General features: G+C 39.8%; 1 protein-coding gene and 1 long non-coding RNA gene across 5 annotated transcripts in view; both read left to right on the top strand.

Moving 5' to 3' along the window:
• The window catches only part of sbf1 (SET binding factor 1), a 58,322-nt gene that overhangs the window by 33,590 nt on the left and 8,635 nt on the right, over positions 1-16,097 (top strand). For all 4 annotated transcript variants that reach the window (XM_015010689.2, XM_015010688.2, XM_015010686.2 and 1 more), the window contains 18 exons: positions 4,840-4,917; positions 5,348-5,461; positions 5,551-5,679; positions 6,262-6,360; positions 6,478-6,685; positions 6,928-7,040; positions 7,242-7,391; positions 7,600-7,668; positions 7,889-8,050; positions 8,163-8,428; positions 8,564-8,736; positions 8,819-8,892; positions 12,472-12,664; positions 12,747-12,874; positions 12,968-13,143; positions 14,429-14,565; positions 14,675-14,882; positions 15,272-15,468. In XM_015010689.2, coding sequence (XP_014866175.2) covers positions 4,840-4,917; positions 5,348-5,461; positions 5,551-5,679; positions 6,262-6,360; positions 6,478-6,685; positions 6,928-7,040; positions 7,242-7,391; positions 7,600-7,668; positions 7,889-8,050; positions 8,163-8,428; positions 8,564-8,736; positions 8,819-8,892; positions 12,472-12,664; positions 12,747-12,874; positions 12,968-13,143; positions 14,429-14,565; positions 14,675-14,882; positions 15,272-15,468 — 2,674 coding nt within the window. The remainder of the gene's footprint in view (positions 1-4,839; positions 4,918-5,347; positions 5,462-5,550; positions 5,680-6,261; positions 6,361-6,477; positions 6,686-6,927; positions 7,041-7,241; positions 7,392-7,599; positions 7,669-7,888; positions 8,051-8,162; positions 8,429-8,563; positions 8,737-8,818; positions 8,893-12,471; positions 12,665-12,746; positions 12,875-12,967; positions 13,144-14,428; positions 14,566-14,674; positions 14,883-15,271; positions 15,469-16,097) is intronic.
• Positions 8,901-11,732, top strand: LOC106932136 (uncharacterized). Its single transcript, XR_001421195.2, has 2 exons — positions 8,901-11,123; positions 11,442-11,732. It is a non-coding gene; the product is annotated as an uncharacterized LOC106932136 (long non-coding RNA).

Below are 16,097 nucleotides of genomic sequence, written 5' to 3'. Positions count from 1 at the left end.
TGTATCTTCAGTCAGAGGTTTCTTCAAATTCACTGTAACACAGACTGTTACAGGGGATCCTTCAGCCATCATCATCTACATTAACTCCTTAAAGAATCTTGAATAATTTGAGTTACAACATGGAGTTTCCTTTTAGGATCAATAAATCATTTTTGAATTTATCTGAATTTGAAACAACACTCAGTTGTCTGTAGAACTGCTCATTCTACATGTCTTATTATTAAACTGGTTTTGCAAAAATCTAGAATGCCGTAATGCAACTATAGTTAAAAAAAATGATAGAAATTGCTTATTTTTTTAGAAGTCATTTCCAATTATTCACCAAGGTAATAAAACATTTTTTGCTTCATTTTTTAAGCCTACAATGTTAAACTCCATCTGCATCATTATTTTGATTTGTTTTTGTTTTATAGCTACTGTTCATGTTAGAGCTTTGACATGCTGCCCTGTTGTCTTCATTAGAGGTGGTTTCCCCAGCCAGCTCATATAAAGCTGTTGGGTTGTTTCCAGTATCCCAGTGACAGTCCATTCTGAGAAAAGCTCTTACAGTCTGTACTGTAAGAGCTTTTCTCAGCTTCCTTATTGATATTTACAGATTACATTATTTCTTCCTCTTGTTAAAAATGCTTGTGTGTGTTTTTGATAACACATATTGAATTTGTTGTTAGTCATTGCATTTACACACTGAGGCTATGTGATGCAGGAAGTCCAGGATTTAATGCCACTTTGCTGGAAATCACTTTTATGATCTTGGTTTTGTGTTGACTAAGGATTACCAGGAATAATTGAAGAAATGTATCGTCTTTGTTATTCATATAATTCCATGTGTGAGCAATAGTTTTATTGTGTATTAGTCAGCCAGCTCATGTGCTGTACAGTTGTAAATTGTCTGCTGCACAGACTTTAGTGATAGATAGGAAGTAAATAAATTCATTTACTTCCTACATTTTACAGGGTTTTTTCTTGAATAACAGAATCTGCTGGCAGTTTGCTAATTCTGTTGCTGCTGCAATATTTAACCAATAGAGGTTTATATCACCTGATGGTAAAACATTAACAGTTATGGCATTATCTCAGCCATAACTGAGAGACATGGAAACATTTAAGGTGTTTTTTTGAGGGAAGGAGTTCAGCTCCCATTTTCAAAGAAAGTGCCACAATCAAAGAGGTTCAGCTGCTAAAATAATCTTGCTTCTTTATTTTAATATAACTCCATATGTTTTCTCTCACTTAACAACTTTTAACTACAAAAAGTCTTGGAATGAAATCATCAAAGAGGAACAACTGGATCTGGATATTTTTAAATGTTAATAAATGAAGCTCCGTCCACAGTGCTCTGTACAATTATTTATTAACTATATCGGTATTGAAAACATATTCCCCTTCCTCACATTAAAACTAGCATTCACTGGCAGCAACAGCTCCTGTCAGTATGATCAGGGTTTTAACAGGAAGTTTCACTACCGTCATTAGTACTGGTGGAGTGGATGGGCCATTCACACCAAGATGCATTCAGATCCTCTGTACATAACAGCAGTGTGTGTTGGGCAGAGCCCACATGAAACGCCTCAACTGGGTATATGTGTAAACACTGTGTGTGTGTGTGTGGTTTCTCTGTCTCGCTCGTCTTTGGTGGAGAAAAAAAACTAATTTAATTTTGTCAGATTTATTGATTGACTTCCACTTCTGTACTGAATCTGTTCAAAGTGTTTATCCAAAAACACAAACTTGGTAATATTTAACGTGGGTAACCAAATAATTTATGATCATTTCCTGTCCCTCTAGTCTGCCAATCACTACATTCTAGCTGCATTCTTTGGCCTTGTAGTCATTCATGGATCTTCTCAGATGTTACCCTCCTTCTACAACCTGATTCATGTGATGCATTGAATGCCTATATACTTTTAAGTTTACTATGCTTTGTCTCGGAGAGGTGAGTTTCTTGAAGGAATTTTACTTCTGCCTTTTTCATTTTGCCTAGTACTTTAGCCCTTTTTGTTGGATTAAGAACACCTTTTACATTTTAGCTTGTGATTCTTATTGGTACTGATAAAGTCAGGAGTTATACCTGGAAGAAGTGGCTGGGCAGAGGGAAGTCTGGGCCTCCCTTCTGAAGCTGCTACCCCAGCAACCTGACCCCGGATAAGCGGAAGAAAATGGATGGATGGATGGATGGATGGATGGATGGACCTTTTGACTACTCAGACATATAGTAACAATTAATAGTCTGAACATTTTCCCTTTGTAAATGAAACTAACATAAGTCCAGTTAAAGAAGACTTCCTTTCCTTTGATCTTGTCAATGTCCTTAGTGGTGTAATAGTTAATGAGTGACTCTGAGGGTAAAGCATCACTGCTCTGTGGTTGTGAAGGGCCCTCTGGTGGTGTTACCCGTTTGGTGTTTTATGGTTTTACTTGTTCCCTTCTAAAAGCGTCCAGCCTCTTCTTACATCCATCCCATGTTTCGTCCTTTGAATGCTCTTTGTCCATCTTTCCTGACTTGGTCCACATAGCACTCTTGATCTTGTCAGCTCACAATGTAGATAGTTGACTGATGGTGATTTTGAAGCCTCAACTCACGATGTTTTTGTTGCTTCAGTTGCAGAGTTGTAGACACGTGGTGTTCTCATAAAATACCCTCAACTTGGCCGTGAATGGAGTCTGGAATTTATCTCCTTTTCTCTGAGGAACTGCTTCAGCGTATTCACACTGCCATTTTAACATAATCATGGTCTATTACTCCAAATACTGCCAGCATGAAGCCTTTCGTTTGCCAAGCTCGTTTTAATACTGCATCCTTGACTTCAAATGTGGTGAACTTGACTGTTATTAAACGTGGTGGGGGGCATCAGATGAAGGTTTAGTCCCAGTGAACGGTGAGCTCTCTCAGTAACCAGGTCAAATGATGTCAGAACGTCCAATTTGTCTATGAAGATTTTCATAGACAGTCTTTTCTATGAAGGCTGAGAGAGAGGAAGAGCGGTCCTCAGCCTTCTGCAGAGAATGGAGTTCAAATGTGGTGTTCACCCATCTCAGTCTGTTTCAGTTTCGCTTCACATTGTTCTTTACTTCATTGTGCTGAATCTATTTATCTGCTTTCAAAATATGGTTTTCTGCTTTGTCCAATCTTCCATTTGTTTTCTAGTTTCTCTTTAACTTCTAAAACCACTTCTATTCTCACGACGTGATTCTGAGTTGCTGGAAAATAGTTTGTAGATCAGTCGTCGTCGGCCACCACAGATGCTTCTGAATCCCAGAGACTAGCTCTTCATTTTATGAAGGGATATTCATTCCTTCATCTTTTGTAATTTGTTGTCGTACAGCAGAGCGTTTTTAGATTTAGGCTTAGGCATTTTAACTCACTCTGTAGTGTATTTTACATCCTGCAACTGCATAGAGGAAGGACATTTTTAGAATATTTATCTGGGAACCATTCAGTGAAGCTGTTGCCATCTTGCTTGCCCACCCAGAAGTCCCTAATTTTCCTTTTTACAGGTTTTCTTATTACATTCAGTAATATGTTCAAAGTTTTACAGAACACAAGGCATGTGACTCAAGACCATAATAGGAAAATTAGCATTAAGTGTCGGTTTTTACACTTAATGACCAACAATCAACTGGATCTACATCAGAGGTAATTCATCCCAGCAAGTCGATTTTAAATAATAAACTGACTGCAGCACAAGCTGAACTGAAGACACAGAGGTTTCTCATTGTCTGAAGCAGAAAAGTAGCACAACAGTCTCTGGGTTTTAAGCCAGAAAGAAGGACAACAAGAAGTTGTGTGGAGCCCTGAGTTTCTACTTGGACTCATTTTAAGGCATAATATGTCAGGCATCTGGGAGATGGCCTGGGTCACTGGGCCTAAGTGAAATGAAATGTGCTGTTTCAGGGTTTCTGTGTAATCACATTGACCTCTGTCACTAATTGAGCAAATATTTCCCGGTTCCCTTCCACAACAAACAAAAAAGAACAAATCCTTCTGAAATAAGCGGAAATTCATGAAGGTTTATTGGCATTCTACATTGTTTATTCAATTTTATCACAATTGAGACTTTGCTTTGGATTGTTGAGATGAATATTTCATAAAATGCTGAATATTACAATAACACAGACATTCCTACCCACATGATGTCATGATATATTAGACAATTATTTTTAACAAAATTACTTTTCATAAAAAGTGAATTGCCATTTCAATAAGTTGCAAAGGCAACAACAGACCTGCCTGTATTTAAGCACAGAAAATCCAGCTGATATCCAGAGGAGAGGTCGACTAATAATTGGTAACATTTTACATTTTCTAAGTATGGCAACTGGTGTTGATGATTCAGTCTTCACTGATTTTGAACAGGCACATATTTGGGCAGCACAACACCACTGTTACTGCATGAGCCATCTCACTTCAGCTTAATAGTGAACAAGTTCCCTGTAAAAGTAAATACCAAAACTGATCATGGGTCAAAAAATGAAAATGACAAGAAATCTGAGCTCTGCCTTCAGAAAAACCTAAAACAAATCATTCTTTTTAACCTTAGACATAATAAACTAAGTCTGTTTGAACTTCTGCTTCACTCTCAACTATGTTACAACTATGGGTTTTTCTCCAGCTCCATCCATCTTCCTATTCCCGTCCCTATTGACAAAAAACAACATGATGTTGCTGCCATCACATTTTACAGTGGGTGTCTTTGGAGGGAGACTCTGTTTTTAGTTGTTTTGCTCTTTGGAAGGGCCTTTTAAAATGGGTCCTTCACATGCAACATGAAACAAGAAAGCAAGGTGGAAGGGGAGATGTGGTTGTGCATCATTTTTGACAGGTTTGTAAAATTGTTGCAGGTTTTGGACCCGGAGTTGGAATTTTCAGATCAGGCGTTTCCCCCACAGTCCATGCATCCTTCTGCACTAAAGATCCAGGTAAGAAAAATGTGAATACAGATCTTTATACACACTCCACACTCCATGAAAGAGCACTTGGACTGACTTTAAATCTGCTTTAAAAGTCTCTGAAAATCAAATTTTAAATAGTTAAAAATTCTTTTAATTTTAAAATCATGAACACCATGCACTGCCACTTCATACTCATTTAGAGTGTTGATTCATGCTAAGTCAGTGATTCCTTTCAAATGTTTGGGACTTTTAACCATTTAGAACAATAAACTGATCTGTTTTGCACCTGGAATCTAATTAGAATGTGTGTAACTTTAAATTTGTCTGTATGGGATTGGATTGAATGGACCGTTACCCTGCTACTATATATTTCTGAACACACATTGTTTAATTGTTTTGTAACATGGCTTAAGAGCGTCCTATAGATAAACTGAGCTGAACTGTGGGTGTGTTTCAGGATAAGGAAATCCGAGCCGTCTTCCTCTGGCTCTTCGCTCGACTTTTCCAAGGTTATCGCTGGTGTTTACATATCATCCGAATTCACCCAGAACCTGTAATCCGCTTCCATAAGGTATAGAAATGTGTTGTTGTGATGAGGGGGGGAGGCCTTTGCTTTTAGTTGTAAAAAAACAAAAGTGTCTCTTCCTTTTACTGGGACAGGCGGCCTTCCTGGGTCAGAGATCCCTGACAGAGGATGACTTCCTGATGAAGGTGTTGGACGGGATGGCATTCGCAGGCTTTGTATCAGAGAGGGGCCCACCATACAGAGCCACCGACCTGTTTGATGATGTGAGTCTTGAGTTTGATGATGTGTACACAAATATGAAGATTGCTAGCTAAATTAAGACTCTTGCTGATATTCTTTTCTTAAAAACTAAGTGTTGTGAAGTTTACATCAGTAGTTAAATAAAAAAAAGAGAGAAGAGATTCATTACAGTAACAATGCTATTATGAAGCATTTTGATTCATTTCAAGAAACATGGCAAATTTTAGTTTCTCTGATAACTAGAATATTATGTTTTTTTTAAGCTGAATTACTGCACTGAACAAGTTTTCTGATGAATTTATAATTTACATGCATGTAAATATGAGTTGCATGTATTAATTAATGTATGGAGGCTTTAGCCTTTGATGCGGCTGTCACGGGTTTCAGTCCTGACCCCATGACCTTGGTTGCAGGTCTTCCCTCTCTCTCAACCCACTTTCCTGTCTGAGAGCTGTTAATAGAGGCCACTGGAGCCAACAAAATCTTAAAAACAGTGTTTCTACTGCATTCTTAGCCGTTCTATTCACGAGGTTCTATTATTTTGCTTTGTTGGTCATATAGCTTTCATATCATGCAGATGTTTAAATCTTCTTTTTTTTCCACAGCTTGTTGCCAATCAGGTGGAGCGAATACGACAAGAGGAAGCCTGCCCACACAAAGTCATGAATCACATCAAAGAGCTGGCAGAGCAACTTTTTAAAAATGTATGATCTCCAATATTTCAGGGCATTCACATTCTATTCCTCCAGGAACTGTGCCATCTTCTGCTTTGTTCAGTTAGGGTTAGAGTTAACCCTCACCTTTACTTGACGTCCTTCCAGGAGAACCCCTACCCCGCAGTCGCAATGCACAAAGTCCAGAGGCCATCAGAAACCAGCCAGAGTACGGATCAGAGTCGGACACCGTTTCCTGTTCTGGATGATGTCGCAGTGCAGCTCTTCATCGATCACGCTGTTGCCAAGCTCAACAATTCACCGCCTGTTGTAAAAGCAGAGCTCAAGAGCATGGTGCCGTCTGGGCCTCCACTGGGTGAGCACAACCTCTATTCCTTAAGATTAAAACACAAAGAGGAATCTGATGGTAACGCACAAATTGAAGTCACCCATGAGGATTTGTAGATGTGTATTTCACAATGGGAATATAAGCTTTGTGTTAAAAATGTAAAAATACAGATGTGTATTTATCTTTATTCAACTCAGACTAAGCGTTTTATTTTTACCAATAGAGACAGTTTGTCATGATGTTGATGAATAACTGCTACTTCCTCTCAGGAGACATTGTTGACAGGAACGGTAATGTGATGGCTAACAGCGCTCGCAGGCTGGAGGTGGTCAGGAACTGCATCACTTATATATTTGACAACAAGATGCTGGAGGCCAAGAAGGTGAGTGAGACTCATGATGTCTGCAAAATAGAGCTACAGCGTTTCTAAACTCCAAACTTAGGGAACGAAAATAGGAATGAATTCCTTTTTTTTCCTAAATGATATGATGCTAAATGGAACCTTACCTTACCTTAAATGGCCATGTCACAGCAGATCATGTGTGTGTGAAGTGCATTCTGACCGTCTCTCTCCATGGTCCAGCTGATGCCGGCTGTGCTGCGGGCATTAAAGGGTCGCACAGCACGGGTCTGTCTGACCCAGGAGCTAAATCAACATGTTCTTCAGAACCGAGCTGTGCTGGACGACCAGCAGTTTGACTACATTGTTCGCATGATGAACTGCACTTTACAGGTGAGCCTGCACATGTGGAACACACCTCAGAACATCAGCGCTAATGCTCCATCTGTTAATGTCGCATGAAGTTTTTGCTGTCTTTTAGTGCCTCTGTCTCTAATATTCATATAAAACCAACTAGGTTTTGAAATGTCTGTCATAAAATCTTAGTGAACTTTTGTATTCATATTAAACAACAAATTAAGTTCTTTATCTTGCAATGCAGGACTGTTCCCATATGGATGAACATGGTATTGCAGCCGCTCTGCTTCCTCTTGTCACGGCCTTCTGCAGAGTAAGTTTCAAACTAGCATTAAGAAAGTCACTTCATTATATGTATTCAAGTCTTAAATCCATAAAGCTCTAAGAAAGCAGTGAGATACTGTAGGTTTTCCTTTCTTCACTCAGTGGGAGGAACTTTAGATGAGAAACACTCAGAATGTGACTTCTCTATCGCTTAATCTGGGTTAAAGTTTCTTGGCTTCTTCTCAAGAATCTGTTTTTTTACTGGACAGAAACTGGGTGCAGGCATCACTCAGTTTGCCTACAGCTGTGTTCAAGAACACATGGTGTGGACTACCATGCAGTTTTGGGAGGCCATGTTCTACAGTGACGTTCAGAACCACATCAAAGCTCTGTACATGGAGACGGATGATGGAGACCAGCAGAGCAACTCGGTGAGCACCTACGTTCCACCCTCCATATGACTGAGAGCATCCAGCACTGGTCAAATGTGGCTTCTGGTCACCAGCTCATCTGTTTCTCTCATATTTGTTGATCCATCACCAGGACCAACAGGAAGGGTCAGGCACCAGAAGGGAAATCAGCGCCTTGGAACTCGCGGCTGAGCAAAACCGTCTGTGGCCGACCCTCAGCAAAGAGATGCAGACAGAACGCGTGCAGAAGGAGGAGAGCACGGTTTTCAGCCAGGCCATCCATTACGCCAACAGGATGAGCTACCTCCTGCTGCCACTGGACACCAGCAAGAACCGGCTGCTAAGGAGTTCTGGCCTCGGAGACGTGGAGAGCGTCAGCAACAGCTATGTCACCAACAGGTAACCAGAGGGAGGCACATCCTCATCTCAGCCACCAGGGGTCAGAGAGTAACGATGCGTTCTGCTCTTCAAGACTTGGTGGTTTGTAGGTTAGAATGTAACAGAAGTTTAAATCGGGTTCATCTGGTCTTGCAGTATTGCAGGCAGCATGGCAGAGAGCTACGACACAGAGAGTGGCTTTGAAGATGCAGAGAGCTCGGACGTGGCCAATTCAGTGGTGCGCTTTATCAACCGCTTTGTAGATAAAGTGTGTAATGAGAGCGGAGTGACGAACGAGCACCTGAAAGCGCTCCACACTATGATACCAGGTACGGTCCCACACTCACTGATCTCTGATTGAGCAGTTTACAATCATTGTATGGAGCTTCACTGGTATAAATGTGTCTGCAGATATTGTTCAGATGCACATCGAGACACTGGACGCAGTCCACAGGGAGAGTAAGAGACTGCCTCCGATCCAAAAGGTAACCAATTCCTGTTTTTACCTTCCACTGGAAAAAGGTCATGCAGAGCCCCATCCAGCCCCGCCCACCCCCCTCTCCACCAATCCCTTCAGCTCAGGCTCACAGTGTCACGGCAGGTACGTCTGTCCACCCAGACAGAACGGCGTGATTCTCAGCATGCCGCAGTGGTGCTTGCTGGGTGATGGTTCCCTCCCACCCTGCTGTTTGATCTCTGTAGAGGCCGGAGAAGCTCAGTCTAGCTGTTGTAGCTTCTCCAGGACCTCCAGAGCCGAGTGCCTTCACGCTGAAGGGTGCATGCATGCAGTGTGCTGGAGACGGATATGGGCTACGCCGAGCTTCATCTGACTGTTTTTTTTTTTAATCATTCCTGTAGATATGTTATAGGAAAATGGCATCATGTGAGCATTGTCTCGCCTTAGTTTTCAGAGTAAATCAGTCAGTAGCCCCTACAGTGCCCTGCATGTTTTGGATGAGTCTCTGCTTCAGCAAAACTGATTGAAATAAGTAAAGTACCTCAGCAAGTCAAGTTCTGAAGTGACCTGGTAATGATCCACTGGTTTGACTGGAGTCATGTTACAACCACAGACTTTAACAGAAAGTCATTTTGAGTGGTAGACAAACACTAAGTAGTGCATGCAGTGGGAATTTTCATTGTTTTCAAAATCTTTTGCAAATATAAACCTAAAGGTGTGCTCACTAGAAACTAGAGGCTTAGTTTGTATTCATTGTTCTTTGCAAAATAGCTCATTACAGTCATGGATGGATTCAGAGCAGGACTTTGTTTGAAGAGTTCATTCTAATACAGAAAAAGGCTTTGATTTTACCTAGTAACTCTGTGCCCTTAGTGCCACTTTCCTGCAGCTTTTGGACGCTTTCCTGCTCCAACACACCTGAACCAAACACTGAATTACCACCTCAGTACATCAGCATATTTTGCAAATGCAAAAGTAACCTATTCATTTGATTCTGTGGATTCTAATCATGCATTACTCTCCTTTGTACTTCCAATATTTCAACAGTTTGTCAGCTACTCTTTCAGAGAAAACAAGACATTCGATACTTTTCCAAAGCAAGACCTCCTCTGGAAAAAGCTGATCACAATATCATTTTTCTCTGCTCAGCATATAAACTCCTAGTTCGTAGGCATCCTGTAAAGAAAGGCTAGAAGATGGTCGCAGGAAGCTGAAGAGGCGACAGAATGAAATGCTCTGTGCCAGCCACATTAACAGTAACTTCCATGACTGAGTGTGTTACTGTTAGGTTTTATTTGCAAAAGAAATTGAACTGTTTGTTGTTCTCATTCCAGGTACATGCGCTACTTTGTGTTGGTATATCAGATAAACACCCAGTAAATACATTGTATGATTGTAATTTGACAAAAAGGACAAACATCATAGTTCTGATTGTGCCATCAGTTCAGTCAAATAGAATTTCTTCTTTTTTTTTGTTTGTTTTTGTGGTGTTTCTTTGGAATCTCTCCCAAACAGAGATGAATAGTGAAGTGGTTAAAAGGACAAAGCCAACTTCACACTTTTCACGGTCTGCCTTTGGAATACCTCAGCAGTCTCGTAATCAGCCCTGAGTTCAAAATGAAGCTGCTGACAAAATACCAGACGATTGTCAAATATAAAAAAACATAATGCTGGTCTTTGGTTTATGTAGTTTTTTGTGTATAAAGTCTAATTTACAAGGACTTCTCCAGATGACATCTCGTTGGTGTTTGTTCTGCAGTCAGAATTTAACTTTAACATTACCCAGATTGCAAGCAATGGTAATTCAACGTTGAATTATGGTAAAAAAAAAAAAAGGTTGATTTTTGGTTATAGTCAACGGTGGATCAACCATCAAACAATTATCCTATTCTAGCCAAGTAACCAATGTTGAAGAATTGTCACTGAGTCAATGTTGTTTTGTGATTGAATTCTAATGATTCAAATGCCAACATCTGATCAATGTTAAATCAATGTAATGACGTTTATGACGTTTTAAACTGTTAAGGACAGTGGGTTGTGATTCCTTTCTGTACATTTTCTTACTTGTCTGTAAATATTATTGACTGTTTGTGCATAATGTGTTGACAAAAACATCTACAAGTCACTTCAAGCAGTGGAGTGGTCCACCCCCTCCAACTCACCTTTGACATGAGTGGTATGGCCCAACTACACGACCCTTTGCTGCTGGCTTGTTTGCAACCTGCTTCTGAATTGAATTCTACTCTGAGCACTTTTGCAGTAAGTTTGATGACATTACTTTTATCTTAACTGTGTTTATTGAAAAATAACTGCATTGTTTTGTGCCTATGCTGCAGCTTGATAAGTAAAGGTGTGATTATATATGTCGACTAACTTTAAGATAAATTTTCATGAATATTCATTGGCATATTAGTTTAGCTGTGAGTGTACAAGTGGAACTATACAGTTTCTGTGTGTGTTCTCAGATCCAGTACACTGTTTAATATTTCACTGTGTTTCAAAACTTTTCAAATGTTTATCATCTTTCTAACCGGCCCAAACCGGCACCTTCCTCACTCTTGTTTTGGTGTTTTTCAGCTGCTGCTCGGTAGTTTGGCCCAAAGCTGACTGACAAGGACTATAGCGAAACTGTCAAGAAGTGGCTTTGTTATGCAACAGAGAGGGAGGAAGGCATCAAGAAACCAATGTGATGCCAACCAAAGTCAAACTTGGGTTACCCCAACACATGTTTCCCTGGTTCATACAGCACAAGGCTTAACCTCATGGACGCTGTTCTTCTATGGACAATAAGACTGTTGTTCAAAAAGGAATCAAATATTTTTACAGATCTATACGTGTTTTCTTAAATAAAATGAAATATTAATGCCATCTTGTTATTTTTAAGCTTGTGTACACACATTTTTGGAAATATGTTAATGTAAGATAATTTTGAATGACATAATACTTATTGTCTGTCAACAACATTGTGTATTTAACACCTGTGAAAAAACTTGTAATGGTATGTGATGATGTAGACCTGTCAGACCAAAAAATATACAAGACTCAATATTGATTAAGGAATCAAAGTTAAGTAACTTTGATTCGATGTAAAACAAACTAAAATGTGCATGTAGATGATTGTTGAAACAACATTGATATAGTGTCAGTTATTAATGTTGATTCGACATGTCAGTCTCCGACCACTTTTAATATCATTTCAGTGTCATTCTTCAACATGGATTCAGTGTTGCTGCTTAACTATATTTCAACGTTGATTCACTCATATTTTGCTCTCTGGGTAATCAGTGCAGGTCGCATGATTTCAAAGCATGGGAGTGATGTTTTTAGTGCGTGAAGGCCTAAAGTATTGGCACAGTTTAAAGTTACTACTTGCAGTCAAACATCCAGTCTTGTCAGCAGTTTAACTTTAAAGCACAAACACAAAGTTATCTTTTCTGTTAGTTTTTCTAAATTATTTTCACAAACCTGAAAAGGTGCTAAATAAAGGACTGATCTACTGGGAAAAAAAGCTAAATGCAAGTCTGCTTTACTTTTCTTCATTTTCTTGTTTTTCGACTTCAAATGATTTATGGCTTCTTCTTGGTTTTTGTTTTGTTTTCATCTGCAGCCCAAGTTGCTAAGGCCAACGCTGCTGCCCGGTGAGGAGCTGGTGATGGATGGCATGCGGGTCCACCTCATCCCTGATGGCCGCGAAGAGGCCACTGGGCAGATGGGAGGACCACCTCTTCTTCCTGCAGAGGGCGCCATCTTTCTTACAACTTACCGGCTTATCTTCAAGGGCACACCAAGTGATGCATTAGGTGAGGAAGAAAAGATCATCTGAGGCGTGCTGGATTTTTGGTTCATTATTCTAATAAACCAAACTGGTGTCTTTTCCTTCAGTGGGTGAACAGATAGTGACTCGCTCCTTCCCCATCGCCTCTCTGACCAAGGAGAAGAGGATCTCTGTCACTCTAACCATGGACCAATTTGTCCAGGAGGGGCTTCAGCTCCGATCCTGCACCTTCCAGGTACTTACCTCTCATAATCAGCCATCCTCTGTTAGACCTTCGCTTGTAACCCACAGGTGATCAAATGTCCTTCTCTTTCTGTCTTACCTGCAGCTAATGAAAATTGCTTTTGATGAAGAGGTTGCATCAGACCTGGCTGAGAGTTTCAGGAAGCACTTACATAAGCTGCGCTTTCCTCAGCATGTCCAGGGCACCTTTGCCTTCACAGTTGGTCAAAGTGGCAAGCTGGTGTTGGAGCCCAAAACCAAGGATAAGAACCAGTCATTAAGGTAAGAGACAAAAAGACTTTTATTCAAGTAAATCAAAGAATAGCTCAGTTTTCACTCCTTCAGCTTGACTTTATCCATTGGCCCAAGCACACCAAGTCTCACTAACTGGGAAGGAGTGTTGTTATAGGTTTGCTTTGTAACTTACCATTTCATTATTTCATCAAGTACTCAGAACTCTGAAAGCAGACGAGTCATTGGATTGGTTGTTTGTTGGGCCAAGTACAGGAAGGATTTACTTTGAGGCTTGTTTGTGACCCAGGGAGGTTAAACTGGATATTTGTGAATCATGGTTTTCTGTTTATGCATTAGTGTCACAGAGATAAAGCACATAAAGCTGTTGCTTTCAGAACTAATAGTTGCTACTGAGAACATAAGATGATTTAGAAAACCGGTTAATTCTAAAGATCAGCTCAGTGGAGATTTATATTTAACTGATTAACAATACATTTTATGTAGATAGCCTCCAGCCAAACCTCCAGATTAGTACAGCATATGAATGTTGCAAAATGGCTGCCATTGTCATGTCCTTAATTTTAGGTGATCGGTTGATGCTTACATGTAGAGGTGATTTTATCCACCAATCTTTTCTACCATTGCAAAAATCTGAAAAACAGGTCTCATTTTAAAATGTGAACAAATTTAAGACTAAAGGAAGTGTTTCTTTTGTTTAGTTTATTCAATTTACAGCAATTCGCTCTACCTCATGTGCAGTTAAAACAAGTTTTTGTAGTTTTGGTAAGTCAGGCTTTTGAAAGATCAGTGATCAACCAGAAAACTCCTAATTGCGACTTAAGTGGATGAAAATAAACTAAAATATATTCCTATGAACACATGATCATGATCCAAAGACTCCCGCTGCTTTGCGAGTCACTCAAGTCTCTGAACCATTTTGGTTTCTTAATGTAATTTCTGTATGAGTTATTTAGAAAGTTAAAAAAATAAATAAAAATACAATATGTCCCTCAGTTTTTTTTTATCTAAGTGGCGGTGTGGCTACTGAACCCGGACACCAAATAAAAGTTAGAATAAGTCTTTGGGTATAGGCAGCAATGAGTTTTAGTGGAGAATCATAATAATAAGAAAAAATCAGAAACACAAAAAACAGAAACATAATAAATGCCCAGAGTATTATTAAATCTGAATGTGTATCCATGTGACAACTTGTCAGAACTGTTTAAATTTACTTTTAGATTTTCTCAATTTCAGACTTCAAAACCCCAAAAATAAGTTACTCAGAGTGATCCACATTGATACAAATCTTTGAGAATGTCCTTATCCTCTTCAGGACACTTTCCAAAAACCTGGTGAAGAATGCAAAGAGGACCATTAGTCGTCAGTATGTGGGCAGGAAGAAGGAGGTTCCGGCCACCTGGGAGAACAGGAGCAGCTTCCAGTCCGAGCTGGATGAAGATGAAATCTCAGGTATTACAAGGAAAAAGGCCGATCAGTTTTTTAACGATTTGTTTTTCATCATTTAACAAATTAAATGAATTGTGGGTCTAAAGTTTAAATCAATCAATTTTCTCCACAGTTTCAGAGGAAGTGGATCAGAGCGCCCTGACTCTGTCCTCTACCATCCGCTCTTCAGACAGACAGACTATGAGCAACGTTGTTGAGCGCGCCTGTTGCCGTGACTACCAGCGCCTGGGTCTGGGCACGCTGAGCAACAGCCTGACGCGATCTAAGAATGAGCCGTTCAGGATTTCTACAGCTAATCGCATGTACACAGTCTGCAGGAGGTACAGCAGCAGTAGTCAGTCTACAGATGTAGAAGGCCTTTCTAAACTATTTACACCCTTTGAGCATTTCCACATGGCATATATATTTGGTGTATTTTGTGGGGATTTTAAGTGAAAACAAGGTCATGAAATAATGTGAATAAAAGGAAATGACAAATAGTTTTCAACATTTTTCTCAAACCCCAGTTTCTGAAAACTGAATCCTTTTCTGTCCATTTTACATTGATGCACCATGTTGGTCTGTGACATGAAATCCCAATAAAATCCTTCAAAACTATTGTTTGTACCAAGACAAAATGCAACAAATTTTCAGGGGTGTGAATCCTTTTGCAGAGTGCGTAGAAAAGACAGACAGACAAATAAAAATGGTTCCACCTCTTGTGTTCCAGCTACCCCGGCCTGCTGATCATCCCTCAGAACATTCCGGACTCCACCATTAATAGGATCTGCCGCTGCTACAGACAGAATCGCTTCCCTGTCGTGTGCTGGAGACACTCGCGCACCAAGGCCGTCCTGTTGCGCTCTGCAGGCCTTCATGGCAAGGGAGTCGTCAGCTTCTTCAAGTCTCCCAATGCGCCGACTGCAGGTACATTATGTCAAGATGACTGTCTGGGCACATTCCTGACAGTCATTTCAGTTCTTAAAAGAAGGGAGGTAGACATCTTTTCTTGATATCTTGAAGAAAAGAGAGACGTTCAGTTGCCTTCTGTTGCAGTTCTGTCATGTCCTGGATGACTGCAGCCTATTGTGTAGCTCTTATTGGTCGTCTTTGTGCACACCATGTTCATATTTATATTTTAGTAATGTTTAGACTTTATAGGAAGAGACAGTTGGACTTCAAAGAAGCCACATATAACTTATTATCTGAGCTGAATGCTGAATTAGTGAGGTTTACTTAATCAGATATAAAACATCCACTTTGTCAACTTTGCACAGGTACAGTCCTGTGAAAAAATATTTGCACCATTTCAAGTTTATTCTGGCTGCATTTTGATCACACAATGTTTCAGGTCATCAAACATTATTATCAATCTAAAGTCTTCTGAACAAATATAAATGGGAGATGTTTTTCACTAAGGAAAAATAGTTAAGTAAATGATCATTTCAAAACTTTATTTCATATTTAGTCAGGTTATCTTTGTCTGATAATAAATTATTGGTGAAGTGCAGCAAACAATAAAGGGAAAAGCTCCTTTTAACACCTCAGTTATTGAT

This window comes from Poecilia mexicana, unplaced genomic scaffold (genome assembly GCF_051168715.1).
Source record: "Poecilia mexicana isolate PSO_F unplaced genomic scaffold, ASM5116871v1 scaffold_23, whole genome shotgun sequence".
In the NCBI taxonomy this organism is placed as follows: domain Eukaryota; kingdom Metazoa; phylum Chordata; class Actinopteri; order Cyprinodontiformes; family Poeciliidae; genus Poecilia; species Poecilia mexicana.
Note: the sequence above shows the minus strand (reverse complement) of the source record. Positions and strands in the feature narration are given on the sequence as shown.